The sequence below is a fragment of the Elephantulus edwardii genome, unplaced genomic scaffold (assembly GCF_000299155.1).
Source record: "Elephantulus edwardii isolate Elephantulus edwardi_28Jun2011 unplaced genomic scaffold, EleEdw1.0 scaffold00209, whole genome shotgun sequence".
NCBI classification, from domain to species: domain Eukaryota; kingdom Metazoa; phylum Chordata; class Mammalia; order Macroscelidea; family Macroscelididae; genus Elephantulus; species Elephantulus edwardii.
The window spans coordinates 1,891,908-1,917,961 of NW_006399959.1; the positions used below are offsets into that span (position 1 = coordinate 1,891,908).

Here is a 26,054-nt window from a genome sequence, read left to right on the forward strand (position 1 = left end):
ATCGGGATGGGTGTGTCAGAGGCAGTGCGGTTGGCGCAGGATAGAGCAGGGTTTAGGGCTGTTGTGCATAGGGTCGCTATGAGTCGAAAACAGCTCGACAGCACATAACAACAACAACAACAACAATTATTATTATTATTTTATTTTTTTTAAAAAGAGGTCCTTGACAACAGATTTGCCCAGTGCACTATGTCACTCATTTCTTGACTGCTGCTTCTGTGGGTATTGATTGTGGATCCAAGTAAAATGACAACTTCGTTGTTTTCATCCTTTGTCATGGTGTTGTTTGTTGGTTATGGTATTGTCTATTGTTTACCCTAAGAGCCTCAGTGCCATGTCAGTTCTGATTCTTAGTGACCTGTAGGAGAGTTGAGCTGGGTTTCTGAGGCTGCAATCTTGATGAAAGCAGACTGCCTCAGCCTTCTGTTCCAGAGCAGCTGCTGGCATCAAACTACTGACTTTTATTTTAGTCTCTTAACTACAATCTGGCAAACAGTTGGTGCTTCATAACAGATAGACACATAGTTACTGCGTGAAGTCTCAGCTCTGTGGAACTAAGAAGCCTTAGTGCCTGTTCCCAGGGCAACAGCCTCAGACAGGAATCCTTGTTTTCCTGTCAGGGCCATCTGGAAACAGAGGGACACCTCTTTTTCCAGGGTATGGTCTCACTCTTCAGCCAGGATGTGTACTCGGTGGTGTCTGCCTTACCAGTGTGTTGCTGTGCCTTCCTCTGGGCTTGTCTCAGCCTTAAGTGAACCCCTACTCCACCCCAAGTCCCTGTGACTTGCCCACAACACTCAAAACTGACAGAGATCATAGAGGATGCTCCTACACCCTTCCACCTACTTTTCTGGGGAATCCTTGCCAGCTTAGATACTCCAAAACAGGTCAGAAATTGACATTTTTCCACTCTCTAAAGAGTGGAATTTCATCTTAAATTATAGGTGTGCCCTGTACCCAAACCAGAAAATAAACCTGCTGCCATCAGTTCCCGTTCATCGTCTCGCTTCATCAGGTTTCTGAGGATGTAAATCTCTGTGGGAGGAGCAATCCTGCAGAACAGCTGGTGAACTTGGACCGCCTGCCTTTAAGTGAGCAACTCAACACATAATGCACTGTACCAGCATGGCACTGTTTTGTCTGTGACAGAGCCTGAGACCCTAGAGCAAAAGTGCTTTTTTGCTCATGCACCGTATTTCACCTTAGAGCCCTCTTCCCAGTTGACCCATCTCATTTGTCAAGACTGACTCAGGTTCACTCATGAACTTCCATGTGCACTTTTATTGTCAGGTGGCACAACAGTTAAGCACTCACCTGCCAATCAAAAGATTTATGGTTTGAACCCGCCAGGGAACCCACCAGGCTTCTTCCGTGAAGCCTCATTCTGCTATGATTTGACGTCCATACAAAGCTAATGGTTTATTATTTCTTGAGAAAGATAGTGCTTCTGAAAATCCAGGACTAGGACCTGCTTTTCAGATTCTTTGTGGTATAGGATGGCCCTCTAACGAGATTGTCATTGTGTAGACTAGTGGCATGCATTCATTATTGGAGATTTCATGGGAGGCTCATGGGTAGATGACAGCACAATAGAAACTGATATTTGGATCCTGCCGACAAAAGATACTAGTTACATTGAAACCAAGGAAGAAGGTTTTCATATCATTCTGATCTCAGGAGTAGCCCAGTTGGCACAGTGCTATTTAAGAGGCCCATGTTTCAACTCCCCAGCCACTCAGAAGGTTGGCCATTTCTGGTCAGATTTATAGCTTTGGCATCTCTGCTTCCCGCAAGATTCTCATGGCTGGAGTTGCCTTAATGGCTATGAGTGTGATTTTAAAATGGGTAGCTGTACTCCCTGGGTAGTGCAGAAAGAGACCCTGGGTGGCACAGTGAGTGGTTCAGACTTTCAGCTGCTCTGGGGTCAGATGTGTCAGAGAGGAGTGGCTATCCTCTCTGTAGATCTCCCGCCTCAGAAAGCCCACAGTGCAGGCTGACTCTGCTCTGCTGGGTCCAAGTGAGTCTGTCTGTTGCCAGCAGTGGGATTGGTTTTATTTTAGATAACATTGAGAAGAACCTGATGGTACAGCCCTTAAGTGGTTGGCTGCTAGCCAGAAGGTTGGCTGTTTGAACCCATCAGGGCTCCTTGGGAGAAAGATGAAGCAGTTGCTTCCATTTGGATTTATAGCATTGGAAACATTATGGGGGATTTCTCCTTTATCGTCTGAGATGTTGTGAATTGGAATTGACTGACTAGTGGTGGGTTTGGTTTGGGTGGGCCTCCCAGATCCTCAGAATGAGAAAGGCAGTGGTCACTCTAGGCCACCTTGGTGTCTAGTCTAGCCAGTAGTAGCCACAGTAGTGGTTGGCATGGAACCCGAAAACAAACCCCAGACTTGACTCATCTCCCTTAAGAGGCCATGCACTCTCAGGGGACCCTTTGCCTCTTTCAGTGCCCCTACTCAGGAGGTGCAGCTCGAAGCCACAGTTCAGGGAAGACACCCCACAAGGAAAGCAAGGTTCCCTGGGGCCACATCTCTGCAAGCCCATGGGAACCCGCTGTGGCATCTGGCTTGATTTCATTTTAACTTTACTCTCCACTTTCCAGGAGTGCACCCTGCAGAGAGCAAGAGAGATGTGTGGAACTCTACTGCTGGTGGCTTCCATCTGTGCTGACTGTGGCTTTTGTCCCTAGGTCTGAAGACATACCTGATTTCGGGTCACAGAAGGAAGGAGACTCAGTGCAGCTGTTCCCAGGCCTTGCTTTCTGGCCTCGAGGTCATTGGCGGCCCCCAGGGGTCTGCAGGCCCTAGGTTACAGGGGACAGCGGTGCCGGGGAGTGCAAGTGACTTGGTGCAGACTGTCCAAACCTTTGATAACCTTAAGGTTAGTTTTTTGGTTTTTCTTTTGTGTTTCCCCATCCCACTCCTAAAATTCTCTGTGAATTCTGCCATAGAGCCTGGAAAACTTAGCCTTTATGCCAGTGGTATGCCTTTCCGGCTTGATTTGTAGACTTTTAAGAGTCTGAAGTAAGCAGCACTTGATATTACCAGAATGTGAGTTTCTTTGGAAGTTACTTCTCTTTTCTTCATTGTATAAAGACATTTTTCTGAGCGGTGTAGCACCTAACTCATTGGTCAGCGGTTTGGATACATCAGTGCTCTGTGGAAGGGAAACAGGCAGTTTCCTATGGTAGAGATTTTGTCTCAGAAACCTGATAGAGAGTCACTATGAGTCAGAACTGAGGGGACAGAAAGATTTTTTTGTTTTTCTGAGTTTTGAAGAAGCCATAGCTAAGTGGAATCCCTTGTTTGTTACAATGTTACCAAGCCAGCTCCAGTGCACAGTGACCCTATGCAAAACAGCATGAGACCCTGGCTGGTCCTGTGGTCCTGTACCATCCTTACAATCCATAATTGTAGTCCATCCACCTCATTCTTACTGACCCTTCACTTTATCAAGCTGATAACACATCCTAGATATATGGAGTTCCTGGTAGCACAATAGTTAAGCACTCAGAGCTAGGCAAAAGCTCGTGGTTTGAGCGGTGCCTTGGAAGAAAGGCCTGGCCTGAAACCCTGCAGAGCACAGCTGTGCTCCGACATGTGTGAGATCCCCGCAACATGATGAGTGATGGTGAAAGGGGCGCACCTGCATCTTGCTGAAGGACAAGACTGTATCTTCTCTCATAGTCCTTTGGGAGATGTGCGTTGTTCCTGGAGAACCCAGTGTTTCTTAGTTATTTTCCCTGGTTTTTGAGTGCATGAAGCATGTAACAGGTATGGCTGGCCAAGAAGAACATGGTGTCTTGTTGGACAAAGGTCTTCTGGTGGCTACCTGGAAATACACATTCCTGCACTGATGCTAGGTCAGATAAATGTCTGAGTCTGTATGCCCCACTATGGACATGTAAAATGTGCCCAGCTGAGACTGCTGGAACCCCAAGACTGTGGCCTTAGTCACCCTTCAGACCTGGAACAAAACTCACCCCTGTAGTTCACCCTTCGACCAGACATAAACAGGCCGATAAGGTGACCAGTAACACCAGGGAGGCACACACTCCTTGGAACAACCAGCCAACCATACGGTCAAGACCCCAAGGAAAAAGCTCAGCGTACAGTAGAAGGGTGAGTGGAAATGAGAGTTGCAGGAAAGAAGAGGGAAGTATGTAGTTGTAATGTATAGTTTAATTTATGTGTTTAACATAGTGTATATTGTAGTTAATGTCTTAAAATATGCTTGATGGCTGAGTGGAAACCCCATTTGCTTTGTAAACTTTCACTCAGATCACAATAAAAAGGGAAAAAAAGAAAAAACCTACCTAATTCACAAGCTGTTCTTCAGTTTATAAAATTGATTTAATTCTTCCACCAGTTCTTTTCATTTGTATAGTTTGAATATTGGTGCTTTGCACCAAAAAGAAGAAGAAGAAGGTAGTTGTGATGGCTCCATCTCACTTGTGTCCACAAATGGCAAAACAGTGTATTGGCCGGAGTGGCAGGCTGCTATGGTCTTCATCCACACTGTCCCCCTCTATCCTTATTTGTAAGCAGATGTGAAAATTTTCTATTAGCATTTAAGCTTAAATGTAACAATAACAAAGGGAACTATGGTGGCTTGGTATATGTTCTGGTGGCCTAGTGGTACGAAGTTGTGCTGTCAGTCCAAGAGCACACCATTTTAATCCACCAGCTAATCCATACGAGAGTGATGGACTTTTTCCAACACTGTGATTGAAACCTTCTGAAAACCTGTGTTAGAGTCAGCTATGAGTTGGTTCTGACTCAACAGCACAAAACAGCACCCAAAAGATTGGCTTTTCAAATCCACCAGCAGCTCCTTTGGAAAAGGATGGACATTCTACTCCTGTGGAAGTTTACAGGTTCAGAAGTCCAGGAGAGAAATGCCATGAGTTGGAGCAGCTTTGCAGTGGGTCTGGTTTGGTTTGGGTATAAAATAACACAGCCATCTGTTAGAATATCTGGAAGATCTTCCCATGTCGGAATTCTTAGGACCCACAGGCCTGTACTTTGTAATTGCCATGTTCAAGTTTACAGACTCAGTCATGTCCGTGTTCACTGGATGCTCTTGGATGGAGTACAAGGATTTCTAGCTTCAGCACTGTTGATGCTGTAGATCAGGTAGTTCCTTGTGGGATTGGCATGGGTGTTGGGACATTTAGCAGCCTCCCACCCTCCATTCAGTCATTCTCAGAGGCACCTCACCATTGTGAAAATCAGAACTTCGCTCTGCCTGAGAGGTGCTCAGGTGCTGAGGTAGGGCACCTCTTTGTGTTCTCTCTGACACATGCACAGCAACCAGCACATCAGGACTCTGCTCCAGAGGTGCAGCTCTTGACCCAGGCGCTTGCTCAGGCTGGTGTTTCATTGCAGCAGAGCAAGAGATCCCTGCCTGGAGCTGCTGTCTGTCGAGGTGAAAAAGTAATCACTACAGTTGCAAAAACCCAAGAAAAAGTTGTTTTATTCAGCTTACTATGTAAAAAGAAAAGAAATAAGAATTGAGGTCTGCCAGCAGTTCCTCCTGAGACCAGAATTTTCTACATCTCTTTTGGAATTTGTGCAAGGTCAGATGAAAGGCTGGATAAGATCTGCTCTTTTGTTATCATGCCAGAAGGGGTGCCTACATATAATGCTCACAGATTTATTTTATATGAAGTGAACTTTGAAAATGGTAAAGTGCCAGTATTGTACATGCACAGACACAAGGAGAAGATGAAATAGAAGATGCCACTGCAGGGACTGATGTTGGGTGCTTTTGGGTCAAGTACGACTCATAGCAACCCCTGTGAACAACAGATATGAATCCTGTCCCATCTTGTGTCATCCTCATTATCTCTGATACACTTGAGCCCATTGCTATCGGCACTCTCAGTCCAGCTCTTTGATGATCTTCCTTTCCTTCACCATCCGTCCACCTTTCCAAGTATGATGTCCCTTTCTAGAGAATAGCCTTTACTAAAAACATGCCCAAAGTATGTGCAACAAAACATTGGCCTCCAAGAAGCATTCTGGCTGCACCTTCTCCAAGACATATCTGTTCTTTTGGCAGTCATATTCAGCACTCTTCTCCAACACCCAAGCTCAAAGGCACCAGTTCTTCTGTCATCCTTATTCATTAATTGTCCAGTTCTCAGATGTGATGGAAAAGACCATGGCTTGAATCAAGTGCACATAAGTCTTCAGGTGACATCATTGTTCCTCAGTAATTTTTAGAGAGGTCCCTGGAAGCAGACTTGCACAATGCAATATGTCTTCTAACCTCCTGACTGTCTTCTAACCACCCTCCAAGGGTGTTGATTTTAGATCCAAGTAAAATGAAATTGTTGACTATTTCAACTTTTTCTCCATCTATCATGATGTTGCCTATCAGTCCAATGCTGAGGATTTTTGTCTTCTTGATGTTGAGATAAAATCCATACTAAATACTTAAGAGGTATTTTCTGTTAATAAGCAGATGGGTGAGGGAAAGAAGAGAATGGCTTTTTCTTAATCCAACTGGGTATTATTCTGTGATATAAAGGAAATAGGCTCGAGTTTAAGTGTTCTTTGATTGTCCAGTGAGGCTGTGCATATTTCAGATGCTAAGACTGTGTGAAAAGTAAAGGAACTATCCTAGGTAGATAGGCAAGTGCAGCTCAAAGGAAAGTAGCATGGAGGTTTTCCAAAAGCAGCGATTTGATCTTTGTCAGCTCAGCACTGCAGGCAAGCGCTCTCCTGTGGGGCAGAACAGCTGATGTTTTTACTCTTAGACACATCAAGGATGGGGAAGGGAAGGGTTGGTGTGGATATTAGGTGCCATTGACTACAGCTGATATAGGGACCCTTTGAACCCTGCCCTATCCTGTGCTATCCTCACCATCTCTGATCTACGTGAGCGCATTGTTACAATTACTGTGTCAGTCCACCTCAAGTGTGGATAAAGAGCACACTAATGTGACCTTCCAAAGATTACTTTTAAAATTAATTTACTTTAAAAAAATGAATTTACTTACTTATCCTCCAGGCAGAATTTATTTCTTTGAAGGAAATAAAATCTTGGAATGATTTCTTTAGTTTGCATTTGGATGAAAATTTAGAGAGCACAGTAGTTTCCCATTTGGCAAGTTGTGCACATTATGATTGGTGACATGGGTACCTCTCTCAGCACTCTAGTGCTGCTGTAACAGAGAAACTACGAATGAACTGCTTTAATAAACAGATGTTTATTCTTACACTTTAGGAGGCTCCAGTTCAGAGTGCTAGCTCTAGGGAAAGTCTTTTCTTTCTCTTTATGTCTCTGGTTCTAGGAGGTTCCTAGCACAGGAACATGGGTCCAACGACAGATACCACTCCTGGCTTTTATTTCTTGGTGGTGCTACAGTCTTCTGTTTGCTCTCTCTCTCCCTTTACTTCATATAAGATTAGAGATGATACAAGCCACACCCTTGGTAAGTCCTTTATAGTCAATCAAAGCTGTGAACTGGTAAGGATGTTGCATCTCAACCCAATCCTTTATTATTGATCCTCTCTCTGATCACATCAGATCACATTGTGAGGGATGATGACACCATTCTGTTACTGTCTCTGACTCATCAGATCACATCATGAAGATAATAACATTATTAAATAATTACCTCTAACTCTACTTCACTAGAGGCAATAGGGATATCATAGCCAATGCTAGATGGATCTTGGCCAAAAGCAGAGAGTATCAGAGGAATCTCTGTGTTTCATTGACTATGCAAAAGCATTTGACTGTGAGGATTACAACAAATTATGGCTAACCTTGAGAATAATGGGGATCCCAGAACACTTGATTGTGCTCGTATGAAACCTCTACTTGGACCTTGAAGCAGTTTTCAGAACAGAACAAGGAAACACTGCATGATTCAAAATCAGGAAAGGGGGGTATCAGGGATACATCCTGTCTCCATGCCTTTTCAATTTCTATGCAGAACAAATCATCCAGGAGGTGGACTTTATGAGGAAGAATGTGGCATCAGAATTGGAGGAAGACTCATCAACAATCTGTGATATGCAGATGACATAATCTTGCTTGCTGAAACTGAGGAAGACCTGAAGCTTTTGCTGCAGAAGGTCAATGACTGCAGTCTTCAATATGAATTGAAGCTCAACATCAAGAAAACAAAAGATTCTTACCACTGTGCCAATTGCCAGCACCATGATAGATGGAGAAGAGATTGAGATTATTCACAGTTTCAGTTTGCTTGGTTCCACAATCCACACTCTTTACACCAGCAGTCAGGATACCAAAAGATGAATTGCATTAGGCAAATATACTGTCAGAGACCTCAGTGCTGAAAAGCAATGATGTGAGTCTGGAGACTAAGGTGTGCCTGATCCAGGCCATGGTCTTTGCAATTACTTGCTATGCATCAAGGAGCTGGACAGTGACTAAAGATGACAGGAAGAATTGATGCCTTTGAGCTGTGGTGCTGAAAAAGAGTATTGAACATATACCATGGACTGCCAAGAGGACAAACAGGTCTGTCCTATAGAGAGTGAAACCAAATTGCTCCTTGGAGGCAAGGAGTTTGAAGCTCCATCTCACATACTTTGGGCATGTTGCCAGGAGGGACCATTCCTTGAAGAATGACATAAGATTGGAAGAGTAGAGGGTCACCACAGGAGAGGAAGACCTTGGATGAGACAGATTGACATGTAACTGGGAGTAAGTGTTTCAGAGACAGTGAGATTAGTTCAGGTTAGTGCATAGGGTCTCTATGCATCATAGGTGGCTCAATGGCATATAAGAACAACAATCTACCTCATTTTGGAGCTCTAATGGCTTAATAACATGGAGTTGGGTGTCAATCCAAAAGAATAAGATTAGAATATACCAGTTGCTCTGTGAAAGAAAGTTGAATAGTCTCCTCCTGTGTGATTTACAGCCTCTGGAAATTCCCTAGAAAGTAAGATATGAATAGGTTCTCACTCAATAGAAATAACAGGAATAATAACAATTAAGAAATCATTTATGTCATGTTGTTGTTAGGTGTTGTAGAGTCAATTCATAGCTGCCCTGTGAACAACTGATCCAAACTCTGTCCTATCCTGTACTGTCCTCACAGTCTCTACCTTGCTCCAGCCCATTAATTAACATTGTAAAGTAGGACTGACAACACATGGGATAATTAACTGAGAGTCATGCCCAAGCCTAGTCATCCCATATTTGTTTGAGGGGCACAGTTCAGTCTGTGACACTGCCCTTCCCTCAGTAGCACAGTACTCTTCCCACTTCTCCTGAGTTCCCCTTTTCCTTTCTTCCTTCTTTCCTGCTCCTTCCTGTCTAGTGCACTTTGTTTTGATACCAATGCTGTTTTCCTTAGGAAGAAATTCTTTTCTCCAGACTTTAGACTGAGCTAAACAGAAATAATCTTACTATATTTGTCTGCTACCTTAGACAAGAGGTAGATTTGCTTTGATCTATTCAGTTAGTTTGGAGTGCATGTTGCCAAAGACCTGTTTAAAATACTTAAGAGCAAGGGTGTGATTTTGAAGGTTAAAGGCACTTGACCAAAGCCATGGTATTTTCAGTTGCCTCATACATTTGTGAAATTTGGACAGTAAGTAAGGAAAACCAACTAAGAATTTATGCGTTTGAATTGTGATGTTGGTGGAGTTGATGATGTTGTTGTTAGGTGCCATTGAGTTAACTATAACTCATAGCCACTCTATAAACAACAAATCTGAGCCTTGCACTAGCGTGCACCATCCTCAGCTACCATGGACTGGTAAATGAACAAGTAACTCTGCCTTGGATGATATGCTGCCAGAGTGCTGCTTAAAAGCAAAAATAGTGAGAGTTAGTCTCACATGCATTGATCATGTTATGAGGAGAAGCCAGTTCCTGAAGAGTAGAGAGAAAAAAAGAGGATGATCTTCAACAAGATGATTTGGCACAATGGCTACAGCAGTGGGTTTAAGCATAGCAGAAATTGTGAGTATGGTACAGGAAGGAGGCAGGTTTTGTTCTGTTGTATGTAGGGTCACTGGGGGTCAGAGTTCCAGATTAAGAAGCCCTCAGATTTCAAGGCACTCAAAATGTGACTGCAGAAGAGCTGCATCCCCAAAGTAGAGTCTACTGTAATGAGACTGCAGTAAAAGTCTTACTCAATGAAAGGCAACTCATGTGGCAAGAGTAAAAATGAGGAGTAACAGCTGCAAACACCCATTATTAGTTGAAATATGGAATGTATAAAGCATAAATCTAGGAGAATTGGAATTTGGCAGAAATGAAATGAAATACATAAAGATCAACATCCTAGACTGAGCTGAGATGAACTGGTATTGGCCTGTTTTGAATCAGACAGTCACATGATCCACTGTGCTGAGAAATGGCAAATTGGAGAGAATGATGTTATATTAATCATGAAAAATATTAACTTTGAGTAATAGGATACTACTATCCATATCCATTCAAGGAAGAGCTGTATTAACAACTATTATTCAAATATACACATCAACCACTAATGCTAATGGATGAAGAAGTTGAGAAGTTCTACTGACTTTTGCCTGCTGAAATTGATTGAACATGCAGTCAAAATGCATTGACAATATTGGGCGACTGAAATGCAAAGTTGGAAACAATTAAGGACTGATAGTTGGAAAATATGACCTTGGTGACAGAAAATGTAGCTGGCAATCACATGATAGAATTTCGTACAATCAATGATTTCTGCTCATCAATAACCTTCATTTTGCAGATAACACAACCTTGCTTGCTGAAAGTGAGGAGGACTTGAAACACTTGTTTCAGAAGATCAAAGAATACAGCCTTCAATATGGATTACATCTAAATATCGAGAAAACAAAATTTTTTTATGACTGTATTATAGGCAACATTATGATAGATGGAGAAAATATTGAAACAATCAATAATTTTTCTCTTATTTGGATACACAATCAACACTCTTGTCATCAGCAGCCGGGAAATCAGAAACGTATTACACTGGAAAATTCTGCAGTCAGGGACCTCTGCAAATTATTGAGGAGCAATGATGTGAGTTTGAGGACTAAGGTGTGTCTGATTCAGGCTATGGTCTTTCCGATCACTTGCTATGGACCTGAGAACTGGATAATGAATAAGAATTATGGAAGAAGAATTGATGCCCTTGAGCTGTGATGTTGGATAAGTGCACTGAATATCCCATGGACGACCAAGAGAACAAAACTGTCTTGGAAAGGGTGCAGCCAGAGTGCTCCTTGCAGACAAAGATTCATCTCACATTCTTTGGGTGTGTTGCTAGGAGGGGCTATTCCTTACAGAGGGACATGATACTTGGAAAGGTGGAAGGTCAATGAAAGAGAGGAAGACATTCATCCAGGTGGATTGACATAGTGACTGCTGCAGTGGGCTCTAGTATGTTAGGAGTTGTGAGGATAGGTCAGGATAGGACAGGGTTCAGATCTGTTTTTCATAGGGTTGCTATGGGATTTACTCGACTTGATGGCACCCAACAACAGTAACAAACCTTAGGAAATGTTGAGTAACAATCAAACTTGAGTAACAATCTTAAGGAAAACAACAATACAGAAGCTCCGTATCAGCAGTCAAAATAAGGCAGGGGCTGACTGTGGAATATATCATCAACTACTTATATACAATTTCAAATTGAAGGTGAAGAAACTGAAAACAAGTTTTCAGGAACCAACCTTGAATCTTTCCCGACTGAATTTAAAAACCGTTTTAAGACTAGATTTGGCACAATGAGCACTAATGACTGAAGACCAGATTAGTTATGGGAAGACATAAAGGACATTATCCATGAAGAAAGTAAAAGGTCATAACAAAGACTCAGAAGAAAGAAGAGACCAAAATGGATGTCTGAAGAGACTCTGGACTCTAACTGGTATGAAAAGCCAAAACAAGGAGAAATAATGCTTTTAGGAAAAGAGCTGACAACAAGATTTCAAAGGACAGCTCAGGAAGACAAAAGTATTACAGAAAATGTATAAAAACAACGAGTTGGAAAATTAAATGACAACATGCTCAGCATTTCTCAAGCTAAAAGACAAGATGGACAAGTTCAAGGCTCAGGTTGCAGAACTTGAAGGAATCTGTGAGTAAAATCTTGACTAATGCAGTAAGAATAAAAAGATTGAAGGAGTACACAGAAGTGTTGTACCAAAAGGAATTTCTAAATGCTGAACAATTTAGGAAGTAGCATATGATCAGGAACCAGTAATGCTGAAGGAAGAAGGCCACACTTGTATTGGCATAAAAATAAGGCCCCAGAAATCAATAGAATACCAATTGAGATGTTTCAGGAACAGATACAGCCCTAGATGTCCTCACCAATCTGTGTCAAGAAGTTTGGATTTCAGCCACACTGATTAGAAAAGATCCATATTTCTTTCCATTCTTTTAAAATGGTGATCCCACAGAGTAGGGAAATTATAAAATAATATTATTAGATCATATGCAAGTAAAATCTTGCTGAAGATTATTAGAAAGTAACTGGAGTCCTTTTCAACCTGGTCCCTGCACTATGGTCCCCACAGAGAAGGATGGTGAGAAGGGCTGTTCTGCCATCAGTGAAATGGTGATCAGAGAGTAGATCATCAGCATTCACAAACACATCCATGGGGTGGGATTTAAGAGGCATGCCCCTTGGGCACTCAAGGAGATCAGGAAATTTGCCATGAAGGAAATGGGATCACCAGATGTTGGCTTTGACACCAGGCTTAATAAAGCGTGTGGATCAAAAGAATAAGGAATGTCCCATACCAGATCTCTGTACAATTGTCTTGAAAACATAAAGAGGATGAAGATTCCCTAAACAAGCAGTATACACTGGTTACCTGTGTACCTGTCACCACTTTCAAAAATCTAAAAACTGTCAATGTGGATGAAAACAAATAGCTGATTATCAAAGTTATTGTTGTTTTTATGTGCCGTCAAGTCGCTTGTGACTCATAGCAAGCATGTATACAATAGCTCTGAACCTTGTCTTATCCTGAGCCAATTTCACTGTCTCTGACACACCTACCCCAGTTACTGTGTCAATCCATCTTGTTTGAAGTCTTCCTCTCCTGCACCTTTCCAAGTATGATTTCCTTCTCCAAGGACTGGTCCCTCCTGGCCACATGCCCAAAGTATGTGAGACAGTTTCAGAATTCTTGCCTCCAAACTGCAGCCTGGTTTTACCTTCTCCAGGACAGACTTATTTGTTCTCTTGGCAGGCCTTGGTATGCCCAGCACCACAACCCAAAGGCATAAATTCTTCTATCATCCTTATTCATTGTCCAGCTCTCTGATGCATAGCAAATAATTGCAAAGACCATGGCTTAGATCAGGTGCATCTTAGTCTCTAGACTAACATCGTTGCTCCTCAGTACTTTGGAGAGGTCCCTGACAACAGATTTTCCAATGCAATTCGTCTTTTGATTTCCTGGCACTGGTACCAAGAGTGGTGATTGTGGAGCCAGGCAAGCTGAAGCTATTAACAGTCTCAATCTCTTCTCTGTCTATTGTGATGTTGCTAGTTGGCCCAGTGGTGAGAATCTTTGTCTTCTTGATGTTGAGCTTTGGTTCATATTGAAGTCCTTGACCTTCTACAGCAAATGCTTCAGGTCCTCCTCAGTTTTGGCAAGCAAGGTTGTGTCATCTGCATAACACAGGTTATTGATGAATTTTCTTCCAATCCTGATGCTACATTCTTCCTCAAGTCCAAACTATTTAAAAAAAAAAGTGACCAGAATGGTACATCTTCAGGGAACTGCCAGAAAAATCCAACTTGATTCAGAAGAGACTGTGAAATGAGGATATCATTGCTGATGTCAGATGGATCTTGACTGAAATCACAGGATACCAGAAAGAGGTTTACTTGTCTTTTATTGACTATGCAAAGTCATATACTCTGTGTATCATAACAAATTATGAATACAATTGAGAAGAATGAGAATTTCAGAACACTTAGTTGTGCTCATGTGAAAGCTCTGCAACCAAGAAGCAGTTGTTAAAACAGGATGAGAGAACACAGCTTGGTTAAAAATGAGAAAAGGTGTGTGTTAGGGTTATATCCTTTCTCCATTATCTATTCAACTTACATGCTGGGCAGATAATTTGAGAAGCTGGATTTTATGAAGAAGTGACATCAGGATCAGAGGAACAACATCCTGCATTATGCAGATGACACAGTCTTGCTTGATGAAAGTAAAGGGAACTTGAAACACATGCTGCAGAAGATCAAAGACTAAAGTCTTCAAAATGGATTATATCTCAACATCTAGAAAAACAAATATAACTGGACCTGTAGGCAACATCATGATAGATGGAGAAAAGATTGAAGCCATGAAGGGTTTAATTTTACTTAGATCCACATTCAACACCCACAGTAGCAGCAGTCAATAAATCAAAAGATGTGCTGTCTGTTGGAAGTGTAAAATGGTGCAGCCACTGTGGAAGTGGCACTTTCTCAAAAAGTTGCAAATAGAGGTACCATTTGATCCAGCAGTTCCACTACTGGGAATATACCCCAGAGTCCATAACTGACATCCAAGCAGATATATACACACCCATGTTTATCGCAGCTTTGTTCACAATAGCAAAGAGTTGGAAACAACCCAAGTGCCCATCAACAAACACATAGATAGAGAAGCTGTGGTATATTCACACAATGGAATACTATGCTGCATTGAAAAACAAGGAACTCATGAAATATTTTTCAAAATGGGTGACCCTGGAAGACATTATGCTGAGTTAAATATCTTAGTCACAAAAAGACAAATACTGCATAGTGCCACTTTTGTAGAATGGGGCTGACATCAGGGTTGGGGTGAGACTGAGGAAAAACTGGATAAATTATGTATACTGCATTGAAACAGATGAAGGAGAGAACAGTTTGAAAGTGATATATGATTGGGTATTATGGTTCTGACAAGAGTTCAGAATGAAGGTTGCATAGTGGAGTGTACTGGGGCGAGGGGATTGTATACCAATGAAGGAATTTTTCTTTTACTTTTCAAAGAGAAGAGCGAACTGGGGGGAGGGGTGGGCAGGGAGAAAAGTGTAACAATGAATGACTGGAAATCCAAAATCTGTAAATGTTCATTAAAATTAATAAAATTTTTAAAAAAAGATCTGTTGGTGAAGTTTGTCAAGGACTTCTTTGAAGTACTCAAAGCAAAGATCTCCGTTTAAAGACTAAGGTGTGCTTGAGGCAAGGTTTTTTCAGTTGCTTTATATGTGCCTGAAAGCTGGATAATGAATAAGGAAGACCAAAGAAGAACTAATGCCTTTGAACTGTGTTGTTGGAGAAGTGTATTAAATATACCATAAACTGCCAACAGAACAAACCAGTCTGTCTTAGAGGAAGTGCATCAAGAGAGCTCCTTAGGAACAAGAGTGGTGAGAGCTCTGGGACATGCTTCTGGAGGGGCCAGTCCTTGGAGGGAGACAAAGCAGAGGGTCAAAGAAAGAGTGGATGACACTCTATGAGCTTTATTGGCACAGTGACTACAACAATGGATGTGTGCCTGATGGAGATTTTGAGGATGAAGCTAGATAGAGCAAGGTTCGATCTTTTGTTCATAGGGTAGCTGTTGTTCAGTTGGATGGCACTTCAGAGCAGCAAGATTCAGAGTTGGCTCAGTAACATCTAGCAAGGTGTCACAGGAAGAACAACTGGACTGAAAAGACATGGCTTCTGCTTCTGGCATTATACCTTCAGGAAAATTGTTTTTATAATCCCACCTTCTGCCTTCTAATTTCTGTGGTTCATATTAGACGAAATCAGGTATCTGGTCAATTCCTTGGGAACCACAACTCTGTGTAACTGGATGAATCTTTAGGAATGCTAAGCTGAACTTTTAAAGTTCAAAAAATGAAGTTTTAAAGAGTACACAGGTTATAATCTGGCACTCAAGCCCTCGCTCAAATGAAGTACTTTAAAATAATCCAAGACTAAAATAACAGTTGTTTGTTCCTACATTCTGTAAGTGGATTAATCCTCTACAAGCACACTTTGAAGATCTATAAAAGAAGAATCAGTCATTGCTGTGGGTTGGGTGCTGACTGTAGTTTTCAGAGATTCTAAATGACATAGGAGGAGAATGCCCATCTTTCTCCTTCAGAGCAGCTGGTATATTTGAACTGGATTGTCTGTGCAACTCCTTATCCACTAGGCTGTACCCATATGTATTCACTGGAGCCCACACCTCTGATGAAACTCCCTTTCAGCTGATTGGCTTCTCATAATTGACATCATCGTGGAGGAAGTTGTATTGCATAAGGTCCCACCAAGGAAATGATATACATCAGATCTCATTGAGAATGACTGCATCATGTCTTCCTAAGCAGAGAACTGTAGGCAGTCAGGCCATGCCCACAGCACTTGTTCTTCCCACACAGTGCCTCATCATGCCTCACCACCTCTGGCTGTTCTGCCACCTTTGTTTCCCAGGACTCCCCTGCCTACATAATTCTGATTTCATATGGTCTCTATCACTTATTCATCCATATTTGTTGTTGTTTGGTGCCATTGAGTTGACTACAACTTATAGCGACCCTATGAACAATTGACCTGAATCCTGCCCTATCCTGTGCCATCCTCATTATCTCTGACACACTAAACTCATTCTTGAAGTCACTGTGTTAGTGCATCTCAATGGGATCTTCCTCTATTTGCTGACCCTTCATCTTTCCAGGCATGATGTCCCTTTCAGCTCACTACATGTCCAAAGTATAAAAGATGAAGTTTTGTCAGCTTTGCTTCCAAGAAACACTGTGGCTGCACTTTGTCTAAAACGTATCTGTTTGTTGTTTTGGCAGTCCTTGTAATATTCTGTACTCTTCTCCAACACCACAACTCAAAGGCATCAGTTCTTCATTATCTTTATTTATTGTCCAGCTCTCTGATGCATAACAGGTGATTGAGAAGATAGGCATACCTTAGCCTTCAAACTTACATCATTGCCTCTTCAGCATTGTAGAGAGGTCCTTGACAGTGCACTTGCCCAATGCAGTATATCTGATTTCCTGATTTCCTGACTGCTGGTACCAAGGATGTTGTTTATTGATCCAAGCAAAATTAAATTATTGACAGCTTCAATCCTTTCTCCATCTATCACAATGTTGACTGTTGGTCCTTTGGTGAGGACTTTTGTTTTCCTGATGTTAAGATGCAGTCCAAATCTAAGGCTGTAGTCCTTGATCTTCTGCAGCAAGTATTTCATATCCTTTTCATTTTCAGCAAGCCTTTTTCAGTCATCAACATAATGCAGTTAGCTGATGAACCTTCCTCCAATCCTGATGCTACATTCTACTTCATCGAGTCCAGATTCTTGAATTATTTGTTCAGCATACAGGTTTGCTAGATATGGGGAAAGGATGCAATCTTGATGCACACCCTTCCTAATTTTAAACCATTCAAACAGCAGCTTCTTGATCTAGGTATAGATTCCATATGAGCACAATTAAGTGCTCTGGGATCCCCATTTTTCTCATCCCAATATTTGCTTTCATTTCCCACATGTCTTCTTGCCAGTTCGTTGAAGTCAGAGACCACATGGCACATTGCTTGGAGCATACTAGATATTTACAACTTCCTTTTGGAATAGATTTTTAATGACACAGAAAGAGAGTCTCTCTAAGGAAGTAAACTAGGAGCTGCCAGACTCTGAAGCCTGGGTCAGTAGACACAAGGCAGATTCTCAGGTTGTCTTTCCTGCTCTACTGCACATGTCCTGAACAGCTGTAATTGACCCCTAGTTCACAGTTGGAAATATGACAGCATCCTTACCCAGTATGCCAGTGAAGGTCATGTGTCTCCATGGCCTGTTGATCATGACTTAGCTCTGCAGGGATTGTTTATGAGCTCTGTGGTGATGGACTACAGAGATAAAGTAACTGGTTTATATCTTTATAAGGGCCAAAGAAAATGAGAACCCAGAATCTGAATAGCTCTTCTCTGTTCGGGCCCCACCAGTCCTCTCTTTGAGCTCTGAGCAACTCTTAATTCCTCTCTGAGGCTGTCCTGGAAAAACACCCTCCAGGCTACCAGGCCCGCTTTGTGCCTCTGCCATAATCCACTGTCAGAACCTGAGAATGCACTCATTCCTGCCTATGTGTTCTTCATGGAGTGGAGTGTGTGTGCATGCGTTCACATTCCTAACCTCCTGCTCTGCTCTCAAAGGCTTGGGTTTAAGTACAGCAGAACTTGTGGGGATAGTGACTTCCCCTTTGGTGTCATATTGTGGGTCTTCTTGCCCCAGGACTGTCCTTTGTGACAGTCTCTGTGACTTTTTAAAATGACATAATTTGAAAAACACTTACTTTGTGTCTTTCTTATCTGGATCATCAATGTGAACAGGCCCAGTAGTTCTGCAGGCCTAATCATAAGGAGCTTTGCTTCCAACCCAGAGGCAGGTGGTTCTAATCCATCAGCTTTTCTGTAGGAAAAGATGGGCAGTCACCTACCATGCAATATACAGCCTCTGAAAACCTGCTGGTCAGCTCTGAGTCAGTTCTGATTCAATGGCACATAACTACCTAGAAATTTAAAAGGTTAGGGACTTGAATATGTGTGTGTATGTATGTATGTATGTATATATGTGTATTTATGTCTAGAGGAAACCTGGTGGGGAGGTGCTTTAGGTGTTGCAGTGCTAAATGAAAGGTCAAAAGTTTGAATTCCTCAGCTACTCTGAGGAAGAACTGTGAGCATTCTCCTTATAGCTGGGGGAACCTGGTGGAGGGAAGCTGTGAGTTGCAGCACCTTGGATGGCAGTGGACCAGAGTTAGGGAGTGATGTTGTTTGCTAACCAAAAGGTGAGGAGTTTGATTTCTTAAGCTGCTTCTGGGGATAAATATGGGCAGCCTTCTACTTAGAGTCAGGCTCAGCAACCTGAGTTCTGAGAGTCAGAATGGCTCAAGGGTAGTGGTGTGCCTGTCTGTGAGTGTATATGTGTCCTTGAACTGACTCGAGGGTAGCGGGTGTGCTTGTCTGTGTGTGCATGTGTGTTCATGTATGCAGAGTACTGCCTTACGGCCTCATCTTTCTCCTGTGGAGTAGCTGGTGGATTTGACTTGCTGCCCTTTGGGTTGGTGGTCCAGCACTATTCCACTCATGGATATAAATAAAAATGAAGATTTCCAAGTGATGTAAACTACTGGGCAGCTGTTGTTAGATGCTGTTGAGTTGGTTCTGACTCTCAGTGGCCTGCTGGACAGCAGAATGAAGTACGTTTGGGTCTTAATCATTCTCATAGTCTCTGCAGAGCTTAAGCCCATTGTCACAGTCACTGTGTTACTCCATCATGTTTGGAAAAATAGCAAGCGAGTGAAAGAGAAGCAGCACTCAGTGACTAGGCAGAAAGTTAGTGGTTTGGAGCTGCTCAGGGGCACTGCGGAAGATAGGCCTGGAGAGCCACTTCTGAGAGGACACAGTCCAAAAAACCCACCGGAGTGGTTCTACTCTGTACACATGGGCTCACTGTGAATGTAACTTGATGCCACTAAGTGATAATTTAGAAATAAGAAGCCATTGTTGTTGAGGATGAAGTAGAACTGCTTCTGAGGCAGTAAACTAATGAGGTAGGAGATTGCCTCAGCTTTCTCCTATGGAGCGGTGAAATGCAGAGCAGAATTTCAAATGCTCATGGAATTTAAACTGTCTGGAGCCACAAAAGGTGAATGAACCCCTCACACACTTGCCCTGAGAATACCTTTAAATCTTAAACAAAAAAATATTCCCTGAAGTCATCTTAACCTCAATGATAATTTTGCTTAGCTAGTAAAAGAGATCTGCCTTGAGCATTATTCCCTCTTAGGAACTATGTGGAATGACACAGTGCCACAATGGGTGCCAGGAAGTGTGGATAGAACAAGGTCCAGATCTTTTGTTCATAGGGTCACTATGAGTCATACTCAACTCAGTGGCACCTAACAACAATAACAACAGCAAAGGCAGTATGTATATGGAATCAAAGTTACAACTGCAACTTGAATGTTTAGGTAAAGACCTTAGGGAGCAGTTGGTTGATGTTAGTGACTGAGGGACAATCCAAGATGGAGAATAAGGCGGTTGCACAACTCACAGAGTGTAAGCAGTGTCCGTGAACTGTACATGTGGGTACTGCAGAATTGGCCCATGTTTGCTATTTTATTCTCAACAGCAACAAAATAAAGAAAACTTAGGGAAAAGTACAGTTATAGGATATTGTTGTTGTTATGTGCTGTTGGGTTACTTGCAGTTCATAGCAACCCTATGTACAGCAACTCTGAAGCCTGCCCTGTCCTGAGTCAGTCTCACTGACTCTGACACATCAACCCCCATTGCCCCAGTTACTATATCAGTCCATCTCATCTGGGGTCTTCCTCTCCTGCATTGTCCCTCCACCCTTCTGAACATGTTGACCTTCTCTAAGGATTGGTCTCTCTTGGCCACATGCCCAAAGTATGTGAGACAGAGCTTCAAAATCCTAGCCTCCAAGGAGAAACTTGGTTTCACCTTCTCCAAGACCAGACCTATTTGTTTTCTTGGCAGTCCAGGGTAAGTTCAAGACCATTATAGGATAATATTTTAAAATTTTATTTCATTAAGTAAGCAAACACTTACATGTGGAGGCATTAAAATTCCCCATTCCTGCCTGTGTCCTGGGAAGTTGGTGAAACTTACTCTGAAAGTTATGATAGGGGCCTTAGTCTACTGCCTCTTACAGACTCTAGGCCTCCTCTGGTGGCATAGTCCATAGGAAGTTGTACTGCTAACCCACAGGCTGTGCTTTTCTGGTGGTTCAAATCTGACAGCTGCTCTGAGGGAGAAAAGGGGACACTCTCTTTCTGTGCCGTCTACAGCCTTAGCGGTCTGCTGGAACTTCAGCTATGATGAGTTGGTTCTTGACAGCATTGAGTTATTTGCATTTAAGTCCCACTTGAGTGGATTCCAACTCGCAAAGACTTTATAGGACAAATTAGAATAGTTCCACACCAAAGTTTTCCAAAGCTGTAAATCTTTACAGAAGCTGACTCCTACATCTTTCTACTGTGAAGCTGCTGCTTTTGAACCACCAGCCTCTTGTTAAGCAATTGAGTAAGCACTCAATTGAGTAAGCACTCAAGCTCTTGTTATCCTGCACTATTGCGTCGGAACCTTTGGTTTGGCCGTGTAGTTCCTTACCCACTAAGCAACCAGAGTTTCTTTACCACCACTGTTGTATGCCATCGGGTTGGAATCGACTCCTAACTGATAGCTGACTCTCCAGTGGATTTTCAGAGGCAATAAATTGCACAGCAGGAAATTGCTTATCCTACTCCCACCTGTCACGTGGTGGATTTGAACTGCATGCTTACTAGTGCTCCTGTTTTTGAATCCGCCCCACAACACTCTCTTGAGTGTATTTCCTGTCTCTTTCCCTTTGTCCCATTCTTGCTCACTATTCTAATTCTTAATTGTAGTGAGTGACTTTTAACAGTGTTTAAAAGAAAGAAGAGATTTATATCCCCTGAAGTAATCTTAACCTCAGGAAGCAGAAAACCAGCAATTGGGCACAGAGCCATGCTAATAATGCCTTTTTCTCCACAAAGCTTATAGCACTATATGGACCACAGGAGGGATGATTATATTCCACTCCACAAATGGGCATTCTTGAAAGCTTGATGATTGGGATTTCATTTTGGAGTCTGGCAAAGCTTCTCAAATACAAGTACTTGTGAGAATTGAGCAAATTATTTAATTCCCTTCTACACCTCTATTCCCTCTTCTGTAAGATCAATAAAGGAATCCAGGGTTGTTCATTACAGTCAAACACCATAAACTCTCTGAACAATTTCTTTAATAGAAAAGGTGATTCAATGTGACATATTCATATAATGACATCCTACTCAGTTATGTGGGTGGACAGTCTCCAAATAAAAAATGCAGATAAACCTCTCCAAGAAAATTTGGGTGAAGGAGCAAGTACAAACTGCATCATTCAAACTCCAAGCTGAGATTAACCAATCTACCTAAAGGGGTTTTAAGTCAGGAAGAGGCTGCCCTTGGCAGATAGAGACACTGAGCAGAAGGGATAAGAGGGGGCTCTGTGGAAGGGGGTGGTCTGTCAGCTCAGAATGCTGGTTACACTGGTGAATTGGAACTTAGATGCTAACCAGACTTACTTGTGGCTTTCGAATTGGAACAGACTGGTGGCTGACCTTCCTTTACGTTTTAGAGACTGTAAACCACATGGGAGGAGATTGCCTATCACATTTATGATTTGCATATTTTCCTCTCTGTCTGTTAAACTTTGATAACCAAAAAATTCCACTGCTTTTACATCCCTGGCAACTCCCTGTGACCCTGTAGGACAGAACAGATCGATCCCACAGAGTTTCTACAGCTATCAGTCACCTTCTGGTTGATGATTCAAGCCACCCTTTTCAGTTACCAACCCAGCGCTTAATGTGTCTTGTTGCCATGCTACCAGGTCTCCTTGTAATTCAATAATTTTATTAAATTTAAAAAGAATTGTAATTTTAAAATAAAAATCCATAATGCCTAAGAGCCCTCATCTTTTAGATATATAGTCTGAAATAATTTGAAGACTGACTAATAAGAAAGGAACCCTGGTTGCTACAGGGGAGCTGCTGACATGAGATTAGGGCCTGGCATCTGTCTAGAGGACAACAGTGTGGCGGCTGACTGGTCAGCAGGGAATGGAGTCTGAGCAAACCAAGGGGAACAGTAAGGGCTGTGTGCCACTGAGCACCTCCCTGGGCAGGTTGGTGCCTGGGCCTGCTGGAAGGTGTGGCTCTTTACTCCTCTATGCCTACAGCCTTTGGGCCCAAACATGGCTTCATAGCACATGTCATTGCAGCCTGGCTTACCCTCCTGCTCGGTGTGACCCCAGAGGTCATTGCCTTTCTGCATACTTCACACTTCAGGCAGGGCCTATGCCAGTCCTTGCCCAGGGATGTCACCCACTCGGTGAAGTACACTTTCTTGTCACTGCAGGTACTTGAGCATGGAGGCACTGAGACAGTGGACAGTGTGGGGTGACAAGGCCCTCAAATTCAGGATCTGAACACACTCTAAGCCAGTAAGTTTGGTTTGATAGGTAGAGGTGTTTGGTTATAAGATGTCAGAAACTTGCTTCAGGATGTTAGAGAGAAAAGAAAGGAAGTTAGTGGGGATATAACATCATATTATTTATCTCTACCTCTATATCATCTCTATATATCTATGTTGGTTTTATTGTTATGTGCCGTTGAGTCGCTTGCGACTCATAGCGACCCTATATACAGCAGCCCTAAACTCTGCTCTGTCCTGTGCCTTTCGCACTGTCTCTGATACACCCATTCCGATTACCCCAGTCACTGAATCAGTCCACCTCATAGAAGGCCTTCCCCTCCTGCGCTGTCCCTCCACCCTACCAAGCATGATGTCCCTCTCCAAGAACCGGTCCCTCCTTACAACATGTCCAAAGTATGTTAGACGAAGCCTCAGAATCCTTGCCTCCAAGGAGCTGCCCAGTTTAATCCTCTCCAGGATAAATTTGTTTGTTTTCCTAGCAGTCCATGGTACTCTCAATACTTTTCTCCAGCACAACAGCTCAAAGGCATCAATTATCCTTCTATCCTCCTTGGTCATTGTCAAACTCTCTGATATGCATAACAAGTGAGAGCAAAGACCATGGCCTGTATCAGATGCACCTTAGTCTCTAGAGAGACACGATTGCTCTTCAGTACTTTGGAGAGGTCCCTAACAGCAGACTTTCCCATGGCAATACGTCTTTTAATTTCCTGACTACTGTTGCCAAGAGTGTTGACTGTGGAGCCAAGCAAACTAAAGCTGTGAACAATCTCAATCTCCTCACCATCCAACCTAATGCTGCTAATTGGTCCAGTGGTGAGAATCTTTGTCTTCTTGACATTGAGCCTCAGTCCGTATTGAAGGCTGCAGTCCTTGACCCTCTGCAGCAAGTGCTTCAGGTCCTCCTCAGTTTTGGCAGGCAGGGTTGTATCATATGCATAACACAGATTGTTGGTAGATCTTCCAGCAATCTTGACCCCACATTTCTCCTCGTAGAATCCAGCCTCCTGGATAATCTGTTCTGCACACAGGTTGCCCTTCCCAATTTTGAACAATGCAGTGTTTTCTTGCTCTGTTCTGACGACTGCCTCTTGGTCCAAGTATAGGTTTCGCATTAACACGCTCAAGTGTTTTGGGATTCCCATTCTTCTTAGAGTCAGCCACAGTTTGTTATGATCCACACAGTCAAATGCCTTTGCATAGTCAATGAAACACAGATATACATTCCTCTGGTATTCTCTGCATTCAGCTAAGATCCATCTAACATTAGCTACACTATCCCTAGTACCACGACCCCTTCTAAACCCAGCCTGGACATCCGGCAGTTATCATCTATATCTATCTATCTATCTATCTATCTATCTATCTATCTATCTATCTATCTACCTACCTATCTATCTATCATCTATCTATGTATCTATCTATAATGTATATGAAACAGGAGTGGCATCCACATCCCAAACAACAAGCCCCTGGAACTCAATGAACTTTGATAAATGATGATGGTTATAGAAAGGCTTCAGGCCTTTGGTTCATGGGGTCGCTATGAATTGTGCTCAACTTAAAGACAATCAACAACAACAAAATATATATATTCAGCAACGTATTTATTATAATCTATTTGCTGCTGCTGCTGCTGCTGCTGCTGTGTACTGTTGAGTCAAAACAGATCCATAGCTGACCCTCTTGTAGGTTTTCAGAGGCAGTTAATTATATGGGAGGAGATTGCTCATCTTTCTTCTATGGAGCAGATGATGGATTCTTAACTGCATGCCTTCGATTGCAGTGCAGTTTCTTACCACTAGGCTACCAGAGTGCCCTAGGGTGTGTGTGTGTGTGTGTGTGTGTGTGTGTGTGTGTGTCTATATAAATATAATATGATACAACATAATATTACCAACTGAGATCAAAAGTTGACCAAGAAAAATTATAAGGAAAATAGAAGATCTTGCGTAAACCAATAAGTGCTGGAGGGATCCCCCCCCCAAAAAAAACACTACTGGAGATTGATTGAGTGATATATGTATGTATGTTTGTTTGTGTCCATCATCAGATCTCACCAGCAGGTTGTTCTGCCAATCTGAAAATTAAAGGGAGAAAAGACAGATGGGAAAGGAAGCTGTGCAGGCAGTGGAGGCTACAGGCCAATAGGCATGATTCTTGATGTCACGAGGGGAAATGTTCAGAAATGCTCCAATTTGGTATTCATTTTGCAACTGAGCAAGTCCTGGTGTGTGCTGCAGATTGCATGTTTGATCTCTTACCAGGAGGTCTGTGCCTGTCTCCTAGAAGAGCTGAACAATAGGAAATGGAGGAGTGCTTTTAAGCACCCAAATAGTTGCCTTTTTAGTAGCCTACCTTGAGGAGTATGGAGTAAGTCAACCCACATGAATGCCAAAGAGAGCTCTTTAGGAAAAGCATCGCATTACAGAAATATAATGTAAGAGCTAATAGTGGGCACTGGGATAAGTGAGTCAACAAAAGAAGTAAATAAAAAGGACAAATTAGTAACTTTTAAAAAGTCTTACCTTGATAAGAAAATTATAGGTTCTTTATTAATACTTGGGGAGCTCTGGTGGCTTAATGGTATGGAAAATACATCAGCTGCTCTGTGGGAGAAAGATGGGTGATCTCTTCCCATGCACTTTATTGCCTCTGAAAACCCACTGGAGGGTCAGCTGTGGATTGGTTCTGACTTGATGGTGCATAACAACATATTGATAATACTTACATTAAAAATACTACAGTTGAATATTTCATGATCTAATGATATTGAAACACCCTGAAAGTTAATGAGGTAGGTCTTAAAATAGTATTAAATGTATGATTTAGTTTAGGGTACGTGGGCATGTATATTGTTGTTACTGGGTGCTGTCGCGTCGAGTATGTTGTCGAATGTGAGTAGCGATTCTGTGAACAGCATATCTGATCCCCGTCCTATCCTATACCATCTTCACACTTCCTGACACTAGAGCCCATTGTGACAGTCATCATGTCAATCTGTCTGGTCGAAGGTCCT

General features: G+C 42.4%; 1 protein-coding gene across 1 annotated transcript in view; it reads left to right on the plus strand.

Moving 5' to 3' along the window:
* ADCY9 (adenylate cyclase 9) overlaps positions 1–26,054 on the plus strand; it is a 210,918-nt gene that overhangs the window by 118,802 nt on the left and 66,062 nt on the right. Inside the window, exon 2 of the mRNA XM_006897431.1 lies at positions 2,696–2,886. Coding sequence (XP_006897493.1) covers positions 2,696–2,886 — 191 coding nt within the window. The remainder of the gene's footprint in view (positions 1–2,695; positions 2,887–26,054) is intronic.